This window comes from Pipistrellus kuhlii, unplaced genomic scaffold (assembly GCF_014108245.1).
Source record: "Pipistrellus kuhlii isolate mPipKuh1 unplaced genomic scaffold, mPipKuh1.p scaffold_m20_p_23, whole genome shotgun sequence".
NCBI lineage: Eukaryota > Metazoa > Chordata > Mammalia > Chiroptera > Vespertilionidae > Pipistrellus > Pipistrellus kuhlii.
The window spans coordinates 10,527,594-10,553,473 of record NW_023425522.1 but is presented as its reverse complement, the minus strand read 5'-3'; the positions used below and the strand labels follow the sequence as shown (position 1 = coordinate 10,553,473).

The following is a 25,880-nucleotide window of genomic DNA, read 5'->3' as shown; positions in this document are numbered from 1 at the left end:
CCTAGCTCCAGCCTCGTGCTTCCGGGCTGCCTGCTCGCTGATTAGCCAAAGCAGGGGGCGGGCGGCCTCGGATTGGCTGCGCCCGGCGGCGGGCCGAGCAATTGGGAGTGAGGAAAGCAGTTGGGCCAAGATGGCGGCCGCCGAGGGACCCTCTGGCGACGGCGAGCTGTGGCAGACCTGGCTTCCCAACCACGTCGTGTTCTCGCGGCTCCGGGAGGGACTGAAAAGCCAGGGTCCGGCCGAGGCCGAGAAACCGGCTTCTTCGTCGTCGTCTTCCTCGCCGCTGCCGCCGCCGCAGTCGCTGACGAGAAACCTGGTCCTGGGCCTCGGCGGGGAGCTCTTCCTGTGGGACGGGGACGGCAGCTCCTTCCTGGTGGTCCGCCTTCGGGGCGTCGGCAGCGCGGGGGAGGAGCCCGCCCTCTCCCAGTACCAGGTACGGCCAGGCGAATGGTGGAAAGGACCCTCGTCCCGGGATCTCAGCTAGTTTTTATGTTTGTTTGTTTGTTCCCTCCCCATCCTGGCTATTTTTTTTTCGCCTTCAGATAGGCGAGCCGTTCCAGGGTAAGCAGACGTCCGGCTTCTAGTGGCAAAGTCTCTCTTTTATTTTCATTCCGCTGTAGCATTTCTTTTTTCTTTTTTTTTAAATACTATAACTTTATTGATTTCAGAGAGTAAGGGAGAGGGAAAGAAAGAGAGAGAGAGAAGCATCAGTGATGAGTGAGAATCATTGATTGGCTGCCTCCAGCCCGTCCCCCAGTGGAGATCAAGCTCGCAACCCAGGCATGTGCCCTTGTTGGAATCGAACCAGGGACCCTTCTGTCCACTGAGCCAAACCAGCCGGGCTGTAGCATTTCATTTTGTAGCCTCTGTTTTTGACCCGACACAGTTGTAGGAACTCATGCTCTCACGGTCCGGGAGGTAATGCTCAATAGGTAACACCCGTTATGCAGGGGCTCTGAATAAAACAAAGCAGGGCAAGGGGGTAGAGAGCGGGTGTAGGTGCTCTTTTTAGCAGGCTGGTCCTAAGAAGCCTCATTGATGATATTGACACTCAAAATCGCAGGGATAATCCTAAATTTCTCGGGATTGTTACGAGCATCATCGGGTAATAGATTTGAAAGCACCACATTTGTGCCTGACACAGCAAAGGAATCCCCTGTTACTTCATTTGCTTTTTAGAAAATTAGGCCATCCCCAAGGTTGGAAGGGATTTTTGTTTGTTTGTGATAAGCCAACAGCCTGTGGAAGTGGATATGATGAGAAAGGAGTCCATCCTTGCTGTAAGCAAACATTGCTTTCTGGAAAATGTTGCTCCTATACCAGGGGCCCAGGGCACGAATTCGTGCACCTTGACAGGAACTGTGGGCTGGGAGGCTTTGGTGGGCACAGGGGCGGGTCTCGGCCCATCCTCTGGGCCCCAGCCTGGCCCCTTGTACACGGACCTGGTCCCCTCTCTGCTGGCAGCCACACCAGCTCCCACAGCTGGCCTCACTAACAGGGGCCGGGGCCTCAGTTGCTCCTCAGGAGCAGGGGGAGGTGAAGAAGCCCTCAGGGGCGATTTGGACCAGCTGCTGCTGCTTGCACTAGCTGACAGCACCAATCAATCGGGCCCGGAGTGGCAGCTTCCGCCAGCAGTGGGTGCAGCGCCCAGCCCACCACTGTGTGGGAGCAAAGAATTTTTAAGAGTCTCATGCTCTACCGACTGAGCTAGCCGGGCACTTCAGGAGCAAAGAATTTTTAGTAACCACCAGAGGCTTGCCCCAATGACAGTGACTGGCATCCTGCCTTGGACTGACTGCCCAGCTCACCTGCTCTACCATCCTGCTGTGGCCAACGCCTGCCATGTTCCACACACACACACCCCTTGGTGGTCAGCACACATCATAGCAACCGAATCAGCTCCACCATATGGAGGAATGACCAATCGCTATGATGCACGCTGACCACCAGGGGGCAGACGCTGGATGCAGGAGTCATTGGTGGTCATTGCACTCCCATGGGGGAGTGCCCCTCAGCCAGAAGCCAGGCTCACAGCTGGCTAGCACAGCAGCGGTGGCGGGAGCCTCTCTGCCTCTGTGGCAGCACTAAGAATGTCTTGACTGCTGGCTGAGGCCTAAGCCATCAGTCGGACATCCCCTGAGGGCTCCCTAACTGCCAGTGGGTGCAGGCGGGACTGAGTGTATGAATGAAGTTCATACCTTGAGTGTATGAATTTCATGCACCAGGCTTCTAGTTGGTAATAAACTGATTCTTTTAAAGATTAAAAAACTTGGGCAACAGTTATAACGCCACATCTGTTGTGTGTCATTGTCCGATTCTTGATGAGAAATGATTTGAAATTAAAGAGGTGCTAGATAAAGTTCTGCAGTTTTGAAAATAGGTCACAGGTCTACAGTCTACTAACTTTAATGTTTCAGTTTACAGGAGTAACTTACAAGATGTTCAGCACACAGTATTCCACTAGCACCCTACATCGCTGGGCTGCATTTGGCACAGTCACATGTAAATTTTTCATATTTATTGTCTACTTTTCTAGACAGTAAACTCCAAGGCATGACCTCTGTATGCCTTACTTATTTTCTTAAGTATTTCCAGTATTTCACTCAGCTCCTGGAACATACAAGCTCTCAGTAAATATTGGTGTTTGTCTGAATGATCCTCCAGAAGATCCAAAACTCTGGATAGGCAAAAAAAAAAAAAAAAAAAGGGCAGCTTAGAATGAGTTGCAAGTTTAACAAAAGCATAAGTGGAGCCTTAGAAACAAAACAAAGAAACAAACAAAAACCCCCAAATACCCTGATTGTCACAAGTGATTTATGGTAATTGGATTGTGGATAGCAGAAGACAGTTGGCTTCTATTTGATGTGAGGTAAACTGTCAAAATCAAATAGAAAGAAAATGGGGATTGAGGAGATAGGGAAAAGAAGGAAAGAACCACTGACAGGAGGAAAAACGGAATCAGCGAAAGGCAACTTAAAAAAAAACAAAACAGGCTTATAGACATCAGTAATAATTAATAGAAATCTCATATTCACAACGTCTTGTCTAAAAGGATTTTGGCTTAGTGGGAGTCTTCATACATAAGGATAAGCAATACATTGGCAATTTCATGGTTCATTACTGAAAGTAGAAAGGAAAGAAAATGGTAACGAGAATAGGAAGGAGAGATTTTTTTGAGAGCATATGATGCCTAGACAAACACTGCAATAACCTGCATAGGTAAAGCACCATTTTACTTACTACAGAAATTCTTAAACCCATTCTCTATCTTATTGTACTATTTCTAATATAATGTATAATTATCATTTATTAATACTCTGAGTTCATTTGTCTTCACTAAAACATATTGAGAGTGAGTTAGCAATATGCCATATATTATGCTAAAGATACAGCGAGGAAAGACACAGATTCATAAGTAATTCAGTCTAAGTAATTCAGAGTTGTATGGGATGAGCAAGTAGAAGGATAATTAGAATGCAGAGTGAAAAGAACTATGAGTGTGCTACAGGAGGCAGTCCAGAAAAGATGCACTTATCCCTGGAATATTATTTGGGAGGGAAGTGTATCGAGGCTTTCCTCCAAGAATGTGTTAGCTAGCTAAAAAAAAAATAATAATAAAATAACAATAATAATAATAAAATTAAAAAAAAAAAAAAAAGGAAAATGAGGGCATTGCAGGAAGAGAAACAGTTACGAAAAGACAGAGAAGCATAATAATTACCCAGAAGTATAAGTTAATCTGATTGGATTGTCAAGTACAAAAGGGGAATAGTGGAGAGTTGAGGCTGAAGTGGGAGGCTGGAGCTTGATCATAAAGAGGGAAATTATATGCAGTATTTATCAAAGTAGGGAAATTTGATGCATTTTATCACATTCCAATCAAAATGGTTAGAACTATTTCTTCAGTTAATGGCTTGAGTGTAATTATTCAGAAAGCTTCATTCCCTACAGTTATAGAAAACTTTCAAGTAACTGACACATATATTTACATTAAAATTAAGTATTTTGACGAGTTTGCTTTAATTTCAGAGATTGCTTTGCATAAATCCACCCCTGTTTGAAATCTATCAAGTCTTATTAAGTCCAACACAACATCACATAGCACTTATAGGAATAAAAGGACTTATGGTATTAGAATTACCTAAAAGATGGGGGAAGAATTCTGAATTTGAAGGTGGAAAATCAACAGTGAATTGTAGGTAAGTTGTATTTCCATTTAGTTGTTATCTTTATAATTTGTAATAAATGCAGAAAATTACTCAAGACCAGTGGTTCTTAAGGTATGTTTACTGTGAATGTTCCAGATGGCCTGCACATTGGCAGCTTATGGTAATAATGTTTATAGTGTATGTGTGATTATAGTTTTTATTCTGCCTGAATTATCACTTTGCTCTCTCATTAGAAGTTAGACTATTTTTCAAGTAGGTAGAAATAAGTTATTTTGGGTGGTTTTTTTTTTTACTTTTTTATTTTTTTTAATATATATTTTATTGATTTTTTTACAGAGAGAAAGAGAGAGGGAAGAGAGTTAGAAACATCGATGAGAGAGAAACATCGATCAGCTGCCTCCTACAAACCTCCTACTGGGGATGTGCTCGCAATCAAGGTACATGCCCTTGACCGAAATCGAACCCGAGACCCTTCAGTCCGCAGGCCGATGCTCTATCCACTGGTTAGGACTATTTTGGGTTTAAAAAAAATATATTTTTTTTATTGATTTCAAAGAGGATGGGAGAGAGGGAGAGGGAGAGGGAGAGGGAGAGGGAGGGAGGGAGAGAGAGAGAGAGAGTGAGAGAGAGAGAGAGAGAATATGAATGAATCATTGATCCGCTGCCTCCTGCATGTCCCACACTGGAAATTGAGCCTGCAACCCAGGCATGTGCTCTGACTGGGAATTGAACCATGACCTCCTAGTTCATAGGTTGATACTCAACCATTGAGCCACGCCTGATGGGCAAGAAATAAGGTTTTTTGTTTGTTTTTAAAATACTATATTTTTATTGATTTCAGAGAGGAAGAGAGAGAAACATCAATAATGAGAGAAAATCATTAATGGGCTGCCTCCTGCACACCCCCTCCTGGGGATTGATCCTGCAGCCCAGGCTTGTGCCTTGACTAGAATAGAACCCAGCACCCTCCAGTTCCCAGGCCGATACTCTATCCACTAAGCCAAACTGGCTAAGGCGAGAAATAAGGCTTTTTAATAGCAGTTATCTGTGAATCAGACAGTTTGTTCATAAGTTCAACTAAATTTACTTTTGTATTAGTTTTCAACAAACTCAGAAAAATGAGAGTCTGAAAGATCTGTTGAAAAGAATATAAGGTAGAAATCCACCTTTAGCTCTGAAATTTATAGGTTAGATCCCTTTATTTCCTCATTTCTACAATAGGAATGATAATATCTACTCTTATATTTTCCTTACAAGGTTACTAGAAAGATCAAATAACATAATATACCTGAAAAATATTTTTGTTTTGATTCTTTGATATTAATCGAATAGATGCTTTGAATGCTCTCCTAGCAAGACTTAAGTGAAAGAAATTTAAAGGAAAGCAGAGCAAAGAGTGTTAAAATAGGTTTTCCTTTAGAAGATTTTTCATCAAAGAGCTACAAAATGTTTTGGAAAATTGTTGTCTTTATTTTAGTACCACTCCAATTGCTGAGAGATTTTTCACCAGCTCTACTTCTCTGACTCTAAAGCATGCTGCCTGGTATCCAAGTGAAATGCTGGATCCCCACATAGTTCTGTTAACATCAGACAATGTAATAAGGTAAAGTTTATTGTATGTCTTACAGCTTTGTGAATAGGGAAGTTCTGCTTCTGTTTGCCAGTTAATAGCTCAAGGTACCACTAAAGAGGTCTTTGCGTGTTAGAATGCTTTATCTGATGGCTGTTGTAGCCCATTCTCAAGTATTACCTAACTGCCCTAACTTACATACCTTAATTATTGCTATTTCCTCTCAGAATCTCCAGTCTCTCCTATCCTAACCTGCTTTGTAAGCACTGTTAAAGGCACTCCTAAACGTCACTTTCTCTTCAAGCCTCCCTGTCCTCCCATTTGGTTTTGGAGTAGGGGATAAAGGAGGGATTATCTCCCATTACAAATATTGTGCTGTACTCCTAAGGGCTCTTGACACCCTCTGTCTTAGCCCTCCTTTGATGTATGCTGGGAAAGAAGACAGTAGAGGATAGTATAGTCTAGCCTTCCTCATGCCTTAAAGGAAGTATCTGGCCTCAATTATTGAAGGTTCTTTTTTTGTTGTTTTTTTTTTAAAATATATTTTATTGATTTTACACAGAGAGGAAGGGAGAAGATAAAGAGTTAGATATGATGATGAGAGAGAAACATCGACCAGCTGCCTCTTGCACGCGCGCACACACACACACACACACACACACACACACACACACTGGGGATGTGCCCGCAACCAGCGTACATGCCCTTGACTGGAATCTAACCCAGGACCTTTCAGACCGCAGGCCGGCGCTCTATCCACTGAGCCAAACCGGTTTCTGCTGAAGGTTCTTTTTAAGACATGGGGTATTTAACCCTTCTCTTTTCCTAAGCTGTGGGTTTTGTTGACAATTTCAGGGCAACAAGAAATTCCCACAATGTCTGTTGCATTTTTTCACTATTCCCCATTACAATATGTTCTGTTTTGTGCTTATGTATAGTCTCTGCGCCAATGGGGGTGTATGTGTTTTCAGGTATATTTTGAAGTCAATAAAGTTTACAGGCAGCTAGGAAGACCACAATGAATGTGTCTTCAGTTGGATCAAATTTTCATTTAAAACATTTATTGGATGGCATTTTATTGGTAATGGAACAGAGTAAGTTTAAAAATCCTTAGTGGGTCAGACAAGTGATGAATTTTGTTAATTTGTAAAAAGACTTCATAAAAGACATGAATTTCTAATAATATTACTGACCTTTTGAAAATTCTTTCTCCTTTTAACAGTAACCATTTATGCTATGAAAATTTATTTTAAATTAAAGTGATTTTAGTGAAAAAATCTTTTTTCAATTTTAAATTTTCCTTGAGAAAATAGGGATGGCGTGATAGTCTTTATATCACAAAAGCATGTATAAATTGTAGGCAACAAGTCAGTCACTCTGCTGGTCAGACTAGTGAGATGTAGTTCCTTGTCTAGTGAGATTTGTTGTCTAACAGGCCAAGGAAGATGGGTATATTTGAAGGGAAGCTGGCAAACTTAGGGGCAGTAGTGAGATGACTAGACAAGGTGAATATGGCTAAGGATTTAGGATGGAAGAGACAGGTGCAGTGCAATGGTGGAATAGGCTAATGAATAGTTTTGGTAAGGATAGAGAATATTTCTTCAGGTCCCTAGGAAACCTTCTAAAATTAAAGAACAAATGAAGTACCTACTTTATCAATAACAGCAAGATTTTTGACAAAGAAATGGTTGTGATAACTGGTAGGAAAATTCTTAAGAACTGACTAGATGTAGAAGAAAAGACTGTTAGTAAATGAAAGAGAATTTTAAGTGCTGGCTTCCTTCTCTTTTGGTTGTTAGAATTTACTCTCTCCGGGAGCCCCAGACACCCACTAAGGTCATCGTACTTTCAGAAGCAGAAGAGGAAAGTCTAATACTCAACAAGGGGTAAGTGTTTATTTGTGTAATGATATGCTTTTCAAATTAGGTTATTGAGGTTATAAATGCAATTTTAATAGAGATTGCAAATTTTCCAGGGGTGACTTTAGCATGCTTTTGGTAAGGTGAGAAATAAGCAAAAGTAAGCAATGTGAATAACAGGAAGTTACAAATCTGAATGTCATCGTAACTACTAGCTTGATATGTTTTTCAAGAAAGTTTGGAAATGTGAGTGGCTGAAACTGACTCCATGTTGTATCTTGAATAAGAAAATACATTTTAATATTGTAAAGTACAGGAAAGGTGAAAGGTGAGAGTGTTGGGGTAGAGGCCTACCAGCTATTCACTCAGCAGATTGCTGGACTCCAGACCAGCAACTGGTATCCCAGAACCTGGAGTGGAACATAGCCCTTCTGATTCCCCTGTGACCCTGGCTTTTATGTGTTCTTATCCACTATAGAGGCAAGTTCCTGGCTACTTTGACCACTAACTCAGTCACTCTTGAACTCACAAATCCTATTTCTCTGGCCTCCTGATCATACTTTGTGATGATTACCGCACATGATCACCTACAGTGTGTGTACCTAAGCCTTTTAGTAGTAGTATTTCTGGAAGTCCATTTAGTTCTTTTCATGTCTCTATGGTAGTCATATCTAATAGTCTCATTTATTTTTGTTTTTCTAACCTTATTTGTTTTATATATAGCTAATTCTGTATTGACAGTTTTATTTATTTTTAATTTTTGTTGTTGTTAATCCTCACCTGGAATATCTTTCCAATGACTTTTTGAGAGAGTGGAAGGGAAGGGGAGAGACTGAGAAATAGAAACATCAAAGTGAGAGAGAGACATCAATTGGTTGCCTCCCCCACTGGTCTCAACCCAGGTCAGGGATCAGCTGCAACCCGGGTATGTATCCTTCAGTCCAAAGGCTGACACTATCCTAGCCCAGGCTGGCTAGGACTGTATGGACAGTTTTGATCTCTGAAGCCCTGGGGGGTGGGGTAGGGATCTAAATATATATTAGTTCTTCCTCCTGACCCACAATTATGGTGGCTTTCTCCTGTGATTGCTAATCTCTGTGCACTTATGTTTAGTTAAAAAGTTTTGTTATTCAATGTTATTTTATATTAGCTTCAGGTGTACAGATTAGTGACTAGACATTTATATAATTTACAAAGTGACCCTCCAAATAGGTCTAGTACCCATTTGGCACCATATATACTTATTACAATATTCCCTGTGTGGTACTTTACACCTCATGACTATTTTGTAACTACCAATTGTTATTTCTTTTTTTATAAGTACTGCTCACTAACCGATTACGCCACTGGAGCTCCTGTTATTTCTTTTTTTAAAGAATTTATTGATTCAGAGAGAGGAAAGAGGGAGAGAAAGAGAAACATGGATTTGTTGTTCCTCCAATTTTGTATTCATTGGTTGCTTATATGTGCGCTGACTGGAGATTGAACCCACAACGTTGGCTTTTCAGAAGGACACTCTACTATAACCAACTGAGCTACCCAGTCAAGGCATAATTCTTACTTCTTAATCCCTTCACATTTTTTTTAAACTTCTTTTTATTATTATTATTGTATTTTATTGATATTTCACAGGGAGGAAGAGAGAGGGATAGAGAGTTAGAAACATCGATGAGAGAGAATCATCAATCAGCTGCCTCTTGCACACCCCCTACTGGGGATGTGCCCGCAACCAAGGTACATGCCCTTGACCGGAATCGAACCCAGAACCTTTCAGTCCGCAGGCCGACGCTCTATCCACTGAGCCAAACTGGTCCCGGCATCCCTTCACATTTTTGACGCAGTCTCGCCAACCTCTTCTTATCTAGCAACCATCAGCTTGTTCTCTGTATCTATTTGTTTTCTTCCTGTTTCTTATTTGTGTTTGTCTCTGTGTGTATATTTTTTACTATTTGTGTATCTTTATAATTAAAGTAGCATTATATAATTTCTTCACTTGATTTTATGAGGATTTTCCGGTGTTGTTTCACATTCTTCATAATCATAGTTTTTGCTATTCTCTATTGGTTGACTAAACTTCCATCCCACCTCCTATTATTGGATATTTTGATTTTTTTTTTTTCAAGTTGGTTTTTAAATCTCTTTTCAGGAGGGCATATACCGCATCTCTAGGAGAAACAGCAGTTGCATTTGACTTTGGTCCATTGGCAGCCATCCCGAAGAATATTTTTGGACAAAAAGGCAAAGATGAAGTAGTGGCATACCCACTGTACATCTTATATGAGAATGGGGAGACTTTCCTTACATATGTTAGTCTGTTACACAGGTAAGTTGAGGAGATGACCCATCTAACTGAAACCCTCATCGTCTTCTGCCTGGGTCATTCTTAAAGGTCCTCTCCGTGTCATTCTCCTTACTTACCAGATGAATCTTAGTAAAGTGAAGCCCTATCCCTCTTGATTAAACCTCTAGTGACACACTCCCCCAGCAGATAGACTCTGAGCTCACTAACATGCCATACGAAATCATCTGCTTTGTAAGCCAGTCCTGAAAACCTGCCTCACTGCTTCTTTGTTGCCTTAGACTTTTTCTTCACCTCCTATCACACTAAGCTCAATTTTCTTCTTATTAATTCCTTGTTTTTCATGCCTCAGGACTTTGTATATGCTGCTCCCTAGCTTGGGGTGTTTATCACCCCTTCCCAGAATATACTTTCTCCACTGATCTTACTGAGATTCCTTTTTTACACACCTCACTTTTTTTGTACCTTTCTATATTTCTCAGTACCCTGAAAAGCTTTGCATTGTTACACTTATCACATGGTAGAATAATTCTGGTTAAATGTCAGTTCTGTGGGGGTGTTATGTAGCTCTCAGTAAATGTATTTATCTAATTCAATTAAATATGTGGGTCTGGAGCCCTGAAAATAAGCAAATTCTCAGAAAAATTGAGAGTCATCAGGACATAGATAACAGTTAATGATTTAATATGCTGTCATGTAAGTATGTTTTGAAAAGAGAATAAAACTTATAGCACCAATATTTTTTCACACAAATACGTTTCACTTTTTCTTTAGCCCTGGGAATATCGGAAAGTTGTTAGGCCCATTGCCCATGCATCCTGCAGCTGAAGATAATTATGGTTATGACGCTTGTGCCATACTCTGCTTACCCTGTGTCCCCAACATCTTAGTGATTGCTACTGAGTCAGGAATGCTCTATCACTGTGTTGTGCTGGAAGGGGAAGAAGAAGATGACCAAACAGTAAGTCAGACGAGTGTGTGTGCACATTTGTGTCACCAGCACCTAGCTTACACCCTGAACCAATATAAATGCTTATAAAGATGAGGAATTTCTTTTTTTTTAATCTGACACCTCTATATATTTTGGAAATTGAACACTCAAAGTAAATCAAAGCCCACTTAAAAATTTAGATGGTAAGAAGTTAGAAGGTGCCCAACTTACTTGATCCACCAACCTACATATTTCCTTCTGGACTCTAAATTGGCAATCTTTGGTGACAAATATAAAGAAGCTTTGAGTCACTGATTTAGCTCTTCTCTGAACTTGATTATTCCTATGTTTCTAAAAGAAGGGAGACTTTTCTCTCTGAAGACTGTGAAGGCACTGTCAGAATAGGGGGTGGAATTAAGAATTTGAAAGCACTATTTGATCCAACTTTTTGCTTCTGTTCTTCATTGTGTACATTTTCACATAGACCTGAAAGACTAAAAAAATGCTTTTTTACAGTCAGAAAAGTCCTGGGATTCCAGGGCCGACCTCATTCCTTCTCTGTATGTGTTTGAGTGTGTTGAGTTGGAGCTTGCCTTGAAACTGGCGTCTGGAGAGGATGATCCCTTTGATTCTGACTTCTCTTGTCCAATCAAACTTCACAGAGGTAAAGTATTTTTTTCAATTACAGTTTGCATTTTATTTATCTTATATTAATTTTCAGGTGGTTAAACATTTATATAATATGGTTAGACATTTATATAATTTATAAAATGATACCATCCCCTAATAATTCTAGTACCCAATTGGTACATAATTATTACAGTATCATCATCATTATAATTTGTTTTTCTGTTTGTATTTTTAAAAATATATTTTTATTGATTTCAGAGAGGAAGGGGGAGGGAGAGAGAGAAACATCAATGATGAGAGAGAATCATTGATTGGCTGCTTCCTGCATGCTCCCCACTAGGGATCAAGCCCGAAACCTTGACATATGCCCTGACTGGGAATCAAACCACTGACCTCTTGGTTCCTGGATCAACGCTCAACTGCTGAGCTACACCAGCTGGGCTCTGTTTACATTTTTTTAAATTGATGACAGTATTACGGGAGCCTCCCAGGTTCCAGCCTTTGCCCCCGTTTGCCCAGTCCCCCCTCCTCCACCCTAGACCTTCCCCACACTATTTTTTGTGTCCATAATTATACATATATGCAAATATGTTCTTGGTTCATCTCTTCCTGTCCCCTCACCTCAACCTCCCCTTTGAGCTCCATCATTCTGTTCCATGCATCCATGCCTCTGGACCTATTTTGTTCATCAATTTATTTTGTTCATTAGATTTTACATATAAGTGAGATTATGTGATATTTATCTTTCTTTAACTGGCATATTTTGCTTAGCATACTAATCTCCAGGTCCATCCATCCTGTAAAAAAAAAAGGGGGGGGGGGGGTAAGAGCTCTGTCTTTTATAGCCACATAGCATTTCATTGTGTAAATGTACCACAGCTTTTTTTTATTTTAAGAATATTTTTTGATTTAGAGCCAGGTGCAAATATTTTACACTTTAACCAAATGTCTGTGGAGCATTTTCCCATACCTCATCTCATTTGATCCTCACAGAAGTCCTGGAGTAGGCAGATAGGCGACTCAGTGGAATCCTATTTTCTTTTCATTAGTCACAAAACAGATTTAGAAAGCTTAGAAATGTGACCTGACTGAAAAGAAGAAATGGTGGACCTTGAAATTGACTTCAGGTTTTCTCACTGCACAGAATATAGTCAAACACTGCTGCAGTTAAGTATTTACCCTTTGTTCTCCCTGCGTGATCTACAATAATAATCTGCTTCGTGTTGATATTTACTGCTGTGTTGCTGACAATTACCTGAAAAAGAATTTGGGTGCTTCACTAGTTTGGAAAAAATTTAGCTAAATCAGAAAGTAGGTCTAATTAAGCAGATTTATTCTATAGCTATAAAAGGCTAAGTTGACTCGTGCATGCACAAATACACATAAAGCTCTCGCTGGAGCCAATTGCACGTGTGTGTTTCCATCTGTCATTACTGATCATGAATTTGGTTGACACTTCTATTATAGAGAAAGGGCAAATAGCAATATTAAAATACTTCTAATTAATTTCATTGTGCACAAATTCATGCACTGGGCCACTAGTCTATAAATAATTATCAGTATTTACCCTGTTTCCCCGAAAATAAGACAGTGTCTTATATTAATTTTTGCTCCCAAAGATGTGCTAGATCTTATTTTCAGGGGATGTCTTATTTTTTCATGAAGAATACGGTACACATTTATTGTTAAATGAAAATAAAGGAAATTGTAAACGGTATGATAGTACGGTAGTTGTCAACACAAACCAGACAAACTGTGAATCCTACAGTATCAAGAATTTACTCATTTATTCAATGACATTCATGTCATCATCTTCTGGAACATCATCATAACAATCCAATTCCTGAATTTCCTGGTGAATTTCTTGTGACTCCATTTCTTTCAGAATCAGTGGACCAAATCTCTCATGTTTAGCCTAAGGGGGGGGCCTTATTGGGGGATGCCTTATATTTCACTCAGAAGGAAACATGTAAGTAGGTCTTATTTTCGGAGGATGTCTTATTTTCGGGGAAACACGGTAGGAGCTCCTCTTTTAGTCTCAGAATAGTCTTACTGATACTAGGGCTCAAAAGAAGTATAGAAAATTTCATTAAAATTACATAACAACTCATCAGTATTTTTTAATATATTTTTATTGACTTCAGAGAGAGAGAGAGAGAGAGAGAGAGAGAGAAACATCAATAATGATAGAATCATTGATTTGCTGCCTCCTGCACATCCCCTACTGGGGATGGATCCTGCAGCCTGGGCATGTGCCCTTGGCCAGAATTACACCTGGGACCCTTCAGTCCACAGGCTGGTGCTCTCTCAGCTGAGCCAAATGAGCTAGGGCACAGCTGCTCATATTTTTTAGTATAAATATAAGTGATTGTCAAACAAAAATTGGAAGTAGAATTTAAAATAAACTTTTCTGTGGGTCACCATTATCAAGACAAGTAAAGCTTCACATTTCATATCTGTCTTACTGTCATATGACAGAACTGTCAACTAACCAGTTATACTGAAGTCTTTTAGTGTACCTGTGCTATAGGAATGTGCTTGCTTCAATAATTTCATGTAAGTAGATGTGTGCATAAGTTTTCTGCAGACCTATAACCTTTCTTAATCATTTTATTTTGAATACCTGTAAATAAATACACAAAGGGACAAAAAAAACATAAATAATTACCTGGTAACAAGTGTTTATATTTTGGTGAACTCTGTTGCATTAATATTTATTTATTTATTTTTTATTTTTTATTTTTTATTTTCTTACAGAGAGGAGGAGAGATAGAGAGCTAGAAACGTCGATGAGAGAGAATCATCGACCAGCTGCCTCTTGCACACCCTCTACCGGGGATGTGCCCGCAACCAATGTACATGCCCTTGACCGGAATCGAACCTGAGACCCTTCAGTCCGCAGACCGACGCTCTACCACTGAGCCAAACCGGTTTTGGCTGTTGCATTAATATTTAGAAAATAATTCATTTGCTCTGTATTTATTCATAATACTTTTTAAAACACCTAAAATATATTTAAAAGTTGAATTCAGATTTTAAAATCTCAAAAACCCCCTAACATAGTGTCATAATAAAAATGTCCTGTTGGTCTTTCATCACTTTCATCAGAAAATGTATTTTTGGGCTGCTGGAGTAAATAATTTTAGGTTTTCAATGGCTTCCTTTTTATCATTAATAATTTATTTTGCAGATCCCAAATGTCCCTCAAGATATCACTGTACTCATGAAGCTGGTGTACATAGTGTTGGATTAACTTGGATTCATAAACTTCATAAATTTCTTGCATCAGGTGAGTTTTCTGTGCTTTTCATTATGTGTCACAGATCCTATTAAGAAGTATTGGAATAGTTTGGAAAAAACCTGGCCTATGTGGCTTAGTTGACTGAGAATTGTCCCATGCACCAAGAGTTCATCAGTTTGATTTCCTCATCAGGACATATGGTTGAGTTTCAGGTTGGGTCCCCAGTAGTGGGTATGCAAGAGGCAGCCAATCTGCGGTAGGCATTTTCTGTTTTCAGCATCCTGCACGGAAAATGACAGGTTCCGGAGTGGAGGAGCAGAGGATTAAGCAATAGAGAAAGAAAGAGACAAGAGGCAGAAATAGATTCATAAAGCTGGGAGCTAGGTGGGTGCCATCTCTCTGATGGAGAGACAGGCACACTCACAGACAACACAGCATATTTATTGGTTTCCCAAAGGGGAGTTTAAGGTCAGAGGAGTTTCGGGTGTGCCCAGATACTATTCATCAAGATCTGTGTAAGCTCCTCATTTTTTGGTACAAGATTTAGCATATCAAGATCTGGGTAAGGCAAGGTCCTATTTGTTCCTCATTCCAAGCACATGGATAAAGATAAGAAATCAGTACTGATAACAGGATTCTGCCAGTGCCCTCAGGCTCAGCTGATAAGAATTAAAAGAATGTCCATGTGCCTTCCCAGACAATTCCACTAAATCAATCAGAGATTCTCATCATTGATATTTCTATCTCTCCCTTCCTCTGAAATCAATAAAAACTTTTTATTTTTAAGTAGTTTGGAATAGAAAAGTAATTTGGGAGTAGAAAATTAATGAGACCAAAAGTTGGTTCTTTGAAAAAATTAACAAAGTTGACAAGCCTTTAGCTAGTCTGACCAAAAGTAAAAGAGAGGACTCAAATTATGACAGGACTTATATAGAGGTTATTACTCCTGATCTTTCAGGAATAGAAAAGATTATAATAGAATAGCTGTATGCCAATTAGATAACTTAGATGAAATGGACAAATTTCTAGAAAGACAGACTACCAAAACTGACTCAAGAAGAAGTAGAAAATTTAAATAGACCTATTCAAGTAACGAGATTGAATTAGTAAACAAAACTACCTAAAAAGAAAAGTTCAGGACAAGCTGGCTTCACATTTAAAGAATAAATATCAATTGTTCACAAGCATTTCCAAAAAAATAGGAGAGGAACACTTTCTAACTCTATGAGGTCGGTCTTACCGACACCAAAACCAGACAAAAACGTCAAGAAAGGAAAACTACGGACAGGTGTCTCTCATGAATACGGATAGAAAAATCCTCGACAGAATACTAGCAAACCAAATCAACATCATATAAAAAACATCATATACCATAACTAAGTGGGATTTATCCCAGGAATGCAAAGGTAGTTTAACACCCAGAAATCAATCCCATGTATTATATACCATAGCAATAGCATAAAGGACAAAAACCATGGTTAATAGAGAAAATGCATTTAAGAAAATAGCCTTTCATGTTAAAAATACTCAACAAACTAGTAATAGAAAGGCACGTCTCAAACTGATAAAGGGCAACTATGAAAAATCCAGAGCTAATGCCATACTTCATGGTGAAGACCAAGTGCTTTGTGAATTACCTTTCTATTGCTGCTATTATAAATCGCCACAAACGGCTTAAAACAATAAAAATTTGCTCTGGCTGGTGTGGATTGGTGGTTAGAGCACCAGCTTGCACACCAAAGGGTCTTAGGTTCAATTCTTGGTCAAGGGCAGATACCTAGGTTGTGGGTTCAATCCCTGGTCAAGGCACATGTGATGTATCTTACATTGATGTTTTTCTCCCCCTCTTCCCCTTTTCCTTTCTCCCTTACACTCTGAAAAAAGAAAAAGTTAATGAAAAAAATATCCTCGCCGAGACCGGGTTAGCTCAATGGATAGAGCATCGGCTTGGGGACTGAAGGGACCCGGGTTCGATTCCGGTCAAGGGCATGTACCTTGGTTGCGGGCATATCCCCAGTAGGGGGTGTGCAAGAGGCAACTGATCGATGACTCTCTCATCGATGTTTCTAACTCTCTATCTCTCTCCTTTCCTCTGTACAAAATCAATAAAATATATATTTTTTTTAAAAAAAGAAAAAGAAAAATAAAAGAAAAAATATCCTCAGGTGAGGGTTAACCAAGAAAAAAAGAGGAAGCAATGGTTTGAGACAAGAACTTAATTGCATTTAATTAATATTTGTCAGCATTTTAATTTTGAGACATTTGTACATCAGTTAACTTATGTAATGGGATAATGTGTTCCTTTGTAGATGAAGAAGATAAGGATAGTTTACAGGAACTTGCTACGGAGCAGAAATGCTTTGTGGAACACATCCTTTGTACAAAGCCATTGCCATGCAGGTAAGAACCAATTCCTTATCTATACAGGTATCTGTTGTTTGCCCCAGTAATCCAGATACATGTATGCAGCTCACCCCTAAGAGTATCAGTTCATCCAGTGATCATCCAGAGCTCCCCTGCCTCAGGACCCTCACATACTGTGTCCTCTGTCTGGAAGGTCTTGTCCCGTGCAGCTGTAGTTTGCTGTCTTCACTGGCTATTTCTACTGATTCTTCCTGAACTTAATACCAATTCTTCAGAAGGGGTTCCTCGATTCCCTAGTCTGACCTGAGGTTCTCCTGTCATTCTGTCATTTTCTTTGTAGTACACTCAAGGTGGTGTCTGTATTTGTTTAATGTCTGTCACCACTGCTAGAGTATGTTTCATGAGAGCAGAGACCACATCTGTTTCCTGCCATTCACTGTCTCCTCCTGTCGGCATACTTGCTGACTGACGTGCCTCTGGGATGTTCAGTAAATATTTGATGACTAAATAGAGGGAAGTGTCTAGAATGACTCCCAAGTTCCTACCTGGGATAACTGGGTAGATGTGGTCCCTTGGAGACCCGTGGGACACAGAAGAGTATGTTTGGGAGGATGGAGATGTGTTATTAGGGGAACTTGTTGAGTTTTCTGTTCCTATGGCGCATCCAAGCAGAGGCACTCACTAGGCTGTGAGACATGTGTGTCTGGAGTTTGGAAAGTCTGGGCTTGAACAGTATGGATGTGGGAATTGTCAGCTTCGGAATGTGTCTATGGTTAGGGATACTCAGAAAGGAGCCTAGAATGAGTAGAGACCTGTGAAGAGAGCCTGAGCAACACTTTCTGACAGTCGGTGAGTTAAGATAGAGGAGTCCAGCCAAGGAAGGAAACTTGAGTCCAGGGCTGCCAGAAAAACTACAGGAAACCTGAAGGAAAATATGTCAGATGCCCAGGAGGTGGGTGTTTCAGGGAGCAGGCAGTGGGCAGCAGTAGGAAGGGGTAATGAGTCTAGACTTGGCAGTACAAGGGCTTCGCTAGAAATGGGAGGGAAACAATGGGAGGTATGGGAGGAGAGCACCAGAGTGAAAAGTGAACAGGGAAAAGAGATAATAAAATTCCACGTACATACATTTTAAAAACAGGTAAAGTTAAAAGGTAACAGTGTCACCTAGGAAGGAACACATAGATAGGAAAATGATGAAGCAAAGCAGGAGCATGAGTATCATAAAAGAATAGCGGTTACTGCTCTAAGGAGTGGAAGGCTGGATCAGGTAGCGGCAGTGTTCTGATTGGTGGCCTGGATAGTGGTTACTCTTTCTGTGTGTAGATTTCACACTGAAAAGATAAAATACAACATTTCTAACCTCCCAGACTCCCCCTTACCTTCCTCCCCTCTTATGGGTTACAATTTAAAGTCTGCTGATTCTAGGTAAAGAGAAGGGAAGAAAAACTAGGTTAGGGGGAGCTTGAAATTATAGTGGAGAGTGTTTTGAATGGAAGAGATGTGAGCATGGAGGGCACACTTATTTATGGATGATAAAGAACATTATAAACTGAAGAACCAAAAGATAGATATAGAAACAGTAAAGCAACAAGCAGACTGTCAAATTACAGTGGGGAGGTTGGGGAGATCTGGGGGAGATAAGAGATCAACCGAAGGACTTGTATACATGCATATAAGTACAACCAATGGACACAAAACTCTGGGGAGGGAAGTTATGTACGGGGGGGAGGGGGGGGGCCGCATTGGTATATGTACAAAAATAATAATTTAATAAAAAATATATTATAAAAACATAAAACATTTGTAGTAATTAAAAAAAAATAAAAAAATAAAAAAGCTGAGGGTAATTAGACAATAGGAGACTTTGAAACTACAGCGTTGAGATCAGAAGAGGTGAGGAAATGGCATGGTCAGTCCAGGGCACAAGTGTGCTGTGTGGGTGGGATGAACATTGGGGCAGGTGGAGTGGCCTGTTGGCAGGAAAGACATTTCCTTCAGTGAAATAACCAGGACTAAGAGGGAGATGCACGCTGTGTGCTGGGAATGAGGTCCTGGGACAGATGCTGGGCTGCCTTGGGTTTTTCATGTGAGACAGACTGACCTTCAGCCAGCAGGTTCTGAGCACTTCTTCCAGGCTAGGCAGAGTCAGCAGGGTCTTCTGTGCAAGTCGGGGAGAAAGAGTCATGGTAACTGCCGAGGTGAGTACGCACCATGGGGCTCTGGGTCCTGAGTGACTTATAAGTAAGGTGACCAGATGTCCCGCTTTTGGTGGGACAGTCCCAATTTTTAACAATTTGTCCTGCGTCCAGCTGCGTTTTAAAAAAGTACCGATTTTTGGAAAAAGATTCTTTCCAAAAATTGGGACTTTTTTTTTTTTTTTAAATAAATCTTTATTGTTCAGATTATTACAAATGTGATCCTCTTCCCCCCCTCAATTGCTCCCCTTCACCAGGTTCCCACCCCACCCTCTGTCCCCATCCCCCATTGTCCTCATCCATAGGTGCACAGTTTTTGTTCAGTCTCTTCCCCCACCCCCACTCCCCTTTTCCCTGAGAATCGTCAGTCCACTCCCCTTCCATACCTCTGATTCTATTATATTCAACAGTTAATATTGTTCATCAGATTTTTTAATTCCCTTGGTTTTTTGATTCACTTGTTGATAGCTACGTATTTGTTGATCATAATTTTTATCTTTATCTTCTTCCTCTTCCTAAATAACCTCCTTCAGCAATTCATATAATTCTGGTTTGGTGGTGATGAACTCTTTTAGCTTTTTTTTATTTGTGAAGCTCTTTATCTGTCCTTTGATTCTGAGTGATAGCTTTGCTGGGTAGATTATTTTTGGCTGTAGGTTCTTGCTATTCATCACCTTGAATATTTCTTGCCATTCCCGTCTGGCCTGCATGGTTTCTGTTGAGAAATCAGCTGACAATCTTATGGGTGATCCTTTATAGGTCACTACCTGCTTTTCTCTTGCTGCTTTTAATATTCTCTCTTTGTCTTTTGCTCTTGGAATTTTAATTATGATATGTCTTGGTGTGGTCCTCCTTGGATTCCTTTTGTTTGGGGTTCTGCAGGCTTCCTGGACTTGTAAGTCTATTTCTCACCCCAGGTGGGGGAAGTTTTCTGTCACTATTTCTTCTAGTACTCTTTTGGTATCTTGCTCTCTCTCTTCTGGAATCCCCATAATTCTGATGTTGGTTTGCTTGAAATTGTCCCAGAGGTTTCTTACATTATCTTCAACTTTCTGGATTCTTTTATCTTCTCCCTTCTGCAGAGGAGTGTCCTCTGGCTCTTTGTGTTCTAAATCTTTGTCTTGATTCTTGCGATCTTCCAGTTTGTTTTTAGGAATTTGTATAATATTTTTTATTTCAGACAATGTTTTCTTCATTTCTTGTTGATCCCTTATTATTTCTAGTTGCTCCCTTTTCATATCCTCATAGGTCTCATTTATTTTATCGGCCTTTTTTAGGATATTGTTGAATAACTTTATAACTGTAGTTTTGAACTCAATGTCCAATCTTTTCTTTTCCTCCATCTCCTTCCTTTGTGTCCTTCTTCTTGTCTGCATTTTAGTTGTTTCCCTGATTTGATGGAATAGCTTTGTGTGGTAGGTGTTCTGGTAGAGCCCAGTAGCACAGCCTTCCCAGTTACCTGCAGTGGACAGTCTTGGTGTAGCCCTTTGTGGGCTGTGTGTGCAGTCTTGTTGTTAAGCCTTGCTTATTGTTGGTATCACTGGGAAGCGTTGATCTCCAAGCCAATTGGCTGTGAGGATCAGCAGTGACTCAGCTAGGAGGGTTTCCGTACTCTGCTTGAATAGGGCGGGGTCTCGGGGTGGCGAGACAATCTTTGGTTCCCTGTCAGTCTCGCCTTAGAAAGGTCCTGTTTGTGGAGAGTTTTGGAAGATTGGTTGCAGGCGCGCGCGCACCTCTTTGGTAAAGGCGCAGACAAGCTTTGGATTCCTGCAAGTCCCTCCTTAGAGAAAGCCAGCCTCTGGGAGAGCTTCTGTGCTCAGCCACAGGTAGGGCGAAGTCTCGGGTTGGTGCAGACAAACTTTGTTTTCCCTTCGGCTCCTCCAAAATTGGGACTTTTTTAAAACGCCAAGGGATGCGGGACAAATCATTAAAAATCGGGATGTCTGGTCACCTTACTTATAAGTCAAATGGCCTCTAGGCTGCTAAGTGACAGGTGTTCAAACCAGTCAACATTGTGAGTATTGCAGGTTTCCAGGTCAGCACCTTTGAGGTTACTGATAGCCCAGGCCAGAGAAGGCGGCGAACCTCAGCCATGTCATTACACGTGGACCCACTGCATTTGCTGTTTTCTAACTTCCCTGTGCCTGTGTGTTTCCAGGCAGCCAGCTCCCATTCAAGGGTTCTGGATTGTCCCTGACATCCTGGGGCCCACGATGATCTGCATCACCAGTACCTATGAGTGCCTCATAAGGCCTTTATTGTAAGTACCACTTTGTATTCCACACACAACTTGTTAATTCTGCAACATCTAAACTGGGGAAATGCCCTTGGAAACTGGCTTGAAGATACTTGGATATGCTTTCCTGATACAGGGAGCGACTTCATGGTAGATTTTCTTTATTTTGCAGAAGCACAGTCCATCCAGCATCTCCTCCTCTGCTTTGTACTCAAGGAGATGTTGAAGTGGCAGAGTCTCCCCTCCGAATTCTAGCTGAAGCCCCGGATTCCTTTGAAAAGCATATAAGAAGCATTTTGCAACGTAATGTTGCAAATCCAGCATTTTTGAAGTATGGGATATAGGTTATAGGTTTTAAGAACTGGTTCCCTTCTCTATTTTCCCAATTACTGTTTATCCTGTCTGTCCTCAGTTGTTTATTTCATTTCATGTACTTTTTATTGTGTTGGAGTTGGAAGAAACATAGGGCATATTTAATTAGCTAGTGAACAGATAGAATGGATATAGAGGCACTTGAAAATGATAAACAGGAAGTATAAAAAGGGAAAAAAGCAGCTATGACTTGAGTCAATTTTTAGTTGTTTTACTCAGCTAAGGAAAGTAATGTAGAAACTTTTTTTAAAGATCATCTGAAAAAGATACAGCCCCTCCTCCCGAAGAATGTCTTCAGCTCATCAGCAGAGCCACCCAGGTGTTCAGAGAACAGTACATCCTTAAACAGGACCTGGCCAAGGAGGAGATTCAGCGGAGGTAGGTGGCCTTTGCACACGTCCCGCCAGCTCCTGGCGGGCAGCCGACACTATAATGGCCTAGACCTGGCTTCCCATTACATCTCTTTCTTTTTGCTTTTGAAGGATCAAATTACTATGTGACCAAAAAAAGAAACAACTTGAAGACCTCAACTACTGTCGAGAGGAAAGGTAAGTGCCAAAATTGGGGAGGAAAAAAACAGTAGCTCAAGAGATCGGAGCTGGATCTCACCCTAAAACCCAGACCACATTAGCTGGCTTCACCATCAAGGTGGACCCCAAGAGTCTCATTTTTCCTGCCATTAGGAAAAGTCTGCGGGAAATGGCCGAGCGCTTAGCTGACAAATATGAGGAAGCCAAGGAAAAACAGGAAGATATCACCAACAGGTCAGTGGTCCTACAACATTCAGTGCACAGATGTTAACAGCGCCGCGGGAAGCGGCCTGGAGTGCTCTCCCAGCCTGTGGGGCTGGCTCCCTCCTCTCCTGAGGCAGTTAGGGAAGACAGTGCAGTGATGCTTTCCCCCATCCTGTGCGGCCTCCTCCACAAGCACCAGATTGATTCCTAAGTAGCAGAGATCTTAAGCTGGGATGTTTTCTTGCCTTTTTTAAAGGATGAAAAAAGTACTTCACAGTTTTCATTCTCAGCTTCCAGTTCTCTCTGATAGTGAGAGAGACATGAAGAAAGAATTACAGCTGATACCTGATCAACTTCGACATTTGGGCAATGCCATCAAACAGGTAGGAATGAATATAGATTGTTAACTTTTGTACTTGTTTGTTCTATAGAAAATAATTTTTTAAAATATAAAAAATTCTCGGGACAGGGAAGTTGGGAAGAGATTTACAAAAGAACTTACAAGTATAATCTATGGACACAGACAGGAATGCAGTGAAGGCCTGGGAAGGGGGCAGAAGTGGGGAAGAGGGGGGAAATGTGTGTGTGGGGAAATCTGTAATACTTTTCAACAAGAAAAACAGATTTAAAAAGTGAAAAGATAACATGAAAACATGTAGCAAACCACAGCCAAAAAACCTAAGTTCTATTTAATACTTAAGGTTACTATGAAAAAAGACTATCAGCAGCGCAAGATGGAAAAGGTACTGAGTCCTCAAAAACCCACCATTACCCTCAGTGCCTACCAGCGGAAGTGCATTCAGTCCATCCTGAAGGAGGAGTAAGTAATACTGCCCATCTGCTGTTATGAGGTAGCTTTTTCTTTTTTTTCAAATATATTGATTTTTTTACAGAGAGGGAGAGAGGGATAGTCAGAAACATCGATGAGAGAGAAACATCGATCAGCTGCCTCTTGCACACCCCCTATTGGAGATGTGCCTGCAACCAAGGTACATGCCCCCAACCGGAATCGTATCTGGGACCTTTCAGTCTGCAGGTCAACACTCTATCCACTGAGCCAAACCAATTTCGGCATGAGGTAGCTTTTCTTTGCAATAAATATGCCAAAATGAGCCTTTCTCTGCCCAGCTGACATTACTTGACACTTGTATGTCAAGTTTACTGGAATAGAAACCATGTGATAAAGGACTTGAGATGATAACTTCATTGTTATATGATTTTGTTGTGTAGTCAAGGTGTATTCCCAAGTGAACATGTTAAAATACTATTTGCCACTGTTGTTAGCCTTAAATAAGTAGTAATCACCATTACTATCCATCTGAAATCTTAACCTGTTAATTTTGGCAAAGCACTTCTAATTTCAACATTATTAAATTCTTTAAGGCTCATTTGTCCTATTCCCAAAAGTGAATGATTTTATGATTTTACAGGGGTGAACACATAAGAGAAATGGTGAAGCAGATTAATGATATCCGAAATCATGTCAACTTCTGACACCACCAGGAACAGTTGCACCTGAAGTCAACACAAGTGAAGGCTTGAGCTCAAACTGTAAAACAAGCCAGTAGCATTATCTAATTTAAAAGGCATTTGGATGAACTTTGGTGTTATTGTTCATCATTTTCATACTTGTTTTCTAATTATTGAATAAATGCTTTTATTTAAAAATTGGAATGTGCTTTATATATAAGCTTAAGTTGATGATTATGTTCAACAATGGCTTAGGATTTCTTTTAAAAGCCCAAGAACTCTGAGTTTTCTCCACAGTTGAACAAGATTTAGAGCTGCATGTTAAAGTGCCAACACCAGAAATGTGATTCTGAAAAGGGACAGGAACTTGTGATTCAAAGGAAAAGGCCACACAGAATACTAGGCAGCAGCTTTTTTAATTTGAACACTTTCTTCTTAAGGACACACCTTCAGTACAGTTAACGAACGGTTACAACTGAAATCTGCTTAGAGCCGAGCCCAGGATCCACAACTGCAAGGCCGCTGCTCGCTCACTCTGACAGGCAGTATTCCTTCTGAGAGCTCAGTTGCTGTGCACTGTGTCCTGATATGAGTTACGAGTGAGTACAAGGTACAAATGTAGGACTTCAAAGGGGGAAAGAAACAAATTACTTTGTATGCAGGATATGATTTTGTTCTCAGCCGTGGGTAATCTTTTTATACCTGCCATATTAGTTCTGAAAGGTAAGACTGCACCTGCCTAGAAATGGCCGAATGACTGCCAATTGAAAACCACATAAGGCAGGTCACAGGTAGGAGGTAAATCATGTTAGACATGCGTGAAAAAATGTGTGTACAAACTGAACACAAGCACAGGAACACTTGTAAAACCAACTGATCTTTTCTTTTGTCCAGAAAGGCTATATCCTGCCTTCTAAATCAGTTTCCCATTTATACAGAAAACCCAGATTAAAATGTTTCCTACCAGGATAGTGCACAATGTTGGCTTCATACCAGAAAAAAACTGTTTAACAAAACCTACAGTAACAGTTTGGGTTTTCCTAGGATACTTTTTTTTTTTTTTTTTAACAAAGTGGGTTCCAGCAGTTTGCATCTGCCAAAGTAGAGACCACCAGTGGTTCTCTAATCATGATTTTATTAGCCCAGTACCATCTTATTGAGAAAAACATCTGCAAGCTTGTCTGAGCAGAGCAGTTCCCTGGGACCTATAGTTTAGTTCAAGAAGATTATAAATTACCCACCCATTCTGAATTATAGTGCCAATTTTAATATTCTGAAACAAATTAGCTCAGGGCTTATCCAAGGAACCAGTCTTACACTTAAATCATTTAGATTGTATTTCAGAATTAAATTCCCTGTAACTCAATGAGGATATATGTTTCCTTTATCTAAACCGAGTAGTACTGTATACAAAAGGGACTGTAAACCAATTAAAATGTTTCATGCATGGCAAGCCTGTAGCACTATTTCCATAATTAGTATTTACTTTTAAATTCATAATCATGAATGCAAGACTACCACAATAACCCAAGGAATGAGGTATGTAGTCTTAACTTGTCCCATGGAAGACAGAAGTAAAGATCTTTCGGGCTAGTCCACAACAGCTTCATTTAAAACAATGACAATTCACTTTAGTTACCAGAAGGTTCCTTCAATTACCCTGCTGTTATATGACACCAGTCACAAAAACAATTTGAAAACAATTTTACCTTTGAACCATCTCTATCGTTAATGAAACCATGAAGGCCCCACTGGCTAACAGTCCTGCAGCAGGTCAATAGCCAACAGGAACCGCTCTCTGTGCTTTCTG

General features: G+C 40.5%; 1 protein-coding gene and 1 long non-coding RNA gene across 10 annotated transcripts; both read left to right on the top strand.

Moving 5' to 3' along the window:
* Positions 1-96: 96 nt before the first annotated feature.
* Positions 97-24,704, top strand: NUP88 (nucleoporin 88). Of its 9 annotated transcripts, none has more exons than XM_036452023.2 (17): positions 97-433; positions 4,030-4,199; positions 5,647-5,772; positions 7,539-7,625; positions 9,745-9,921; positions 10,672-10,858; positions 11,345-11,492; positions 14,649-14,747; positions 17,009-17,099; positions 21,417-21,518; positions 21,667-21,825; positions 22,119-22,244; positions 22,349-22,414; positions 22,550-22,630; positions 22,857-22,983; positions 23,302-23,451; positions 23,679-24,014. In XM_036452023.2, exons 1-16 carry the CDS (start codon positions 131-133, stop codon positions 23,422-23,424), a joined length of 2,172 nt encoding a protein of 723 aa, XP_036307916.1. In that variant the 5' UTR covers positions 97-130; the 3' UTR covers positions 23,425-23,451; positions 23,679-24,014. The 9 variants fall into 9 exon arrangements, with proteins under 9 accessions (XP_036307916.1, XP_036307917.1, XP_036307919.1 ...); XM_036452024.2 differs by having other exon boundaries at positions 23,302-23,457; positions 23,684-24,014; XM_036452022.2 differs by lacking the exon at positions 23,679-24,014 and adding an exon at positions 24,031-24,704 and having other exon boundaries at positions 98-433; positions 23,302-23,420.
* Positions 5,784-7,528, top strand: LOC118726824. Its single transcript, XR_004990411.2, has 3 exons — positions 5,784-6,249; positions 6,525-6,671; positions 6,711-7,528. It is a non-coding gene; the product is annotated as an uncharacterized LOC118726824 (long non-coding RNA).
* Positions 24,705-25,880: the final 1,176 nt, after the last annotated feature.

Excerpts from the sequence above, each read along its gene's own strand:
- NUP88 (XM_036452022.2), top strand. The coding sequence starts at position 131 with ATGGCGGCCGCCGAGGGACCCTCTGGCGACGGCGAGCTGTGGCAGACC. Across the intron at positions 21,519-21,666 it reads TGCCTCATAAGGCCTTTATT|AAGCACAGTCCATCCAGCAT; the intron begins GTAAGTACCACT and ends TTTATTTTGCAG. Across the intron at positions 21,826-22,118 it reads GCAAATCCAGCATTTTTGAA|ATCATCTGAAAAAGATACAG; the intron begins GTATGGGATATA and ends CTTTTTTTAAAG.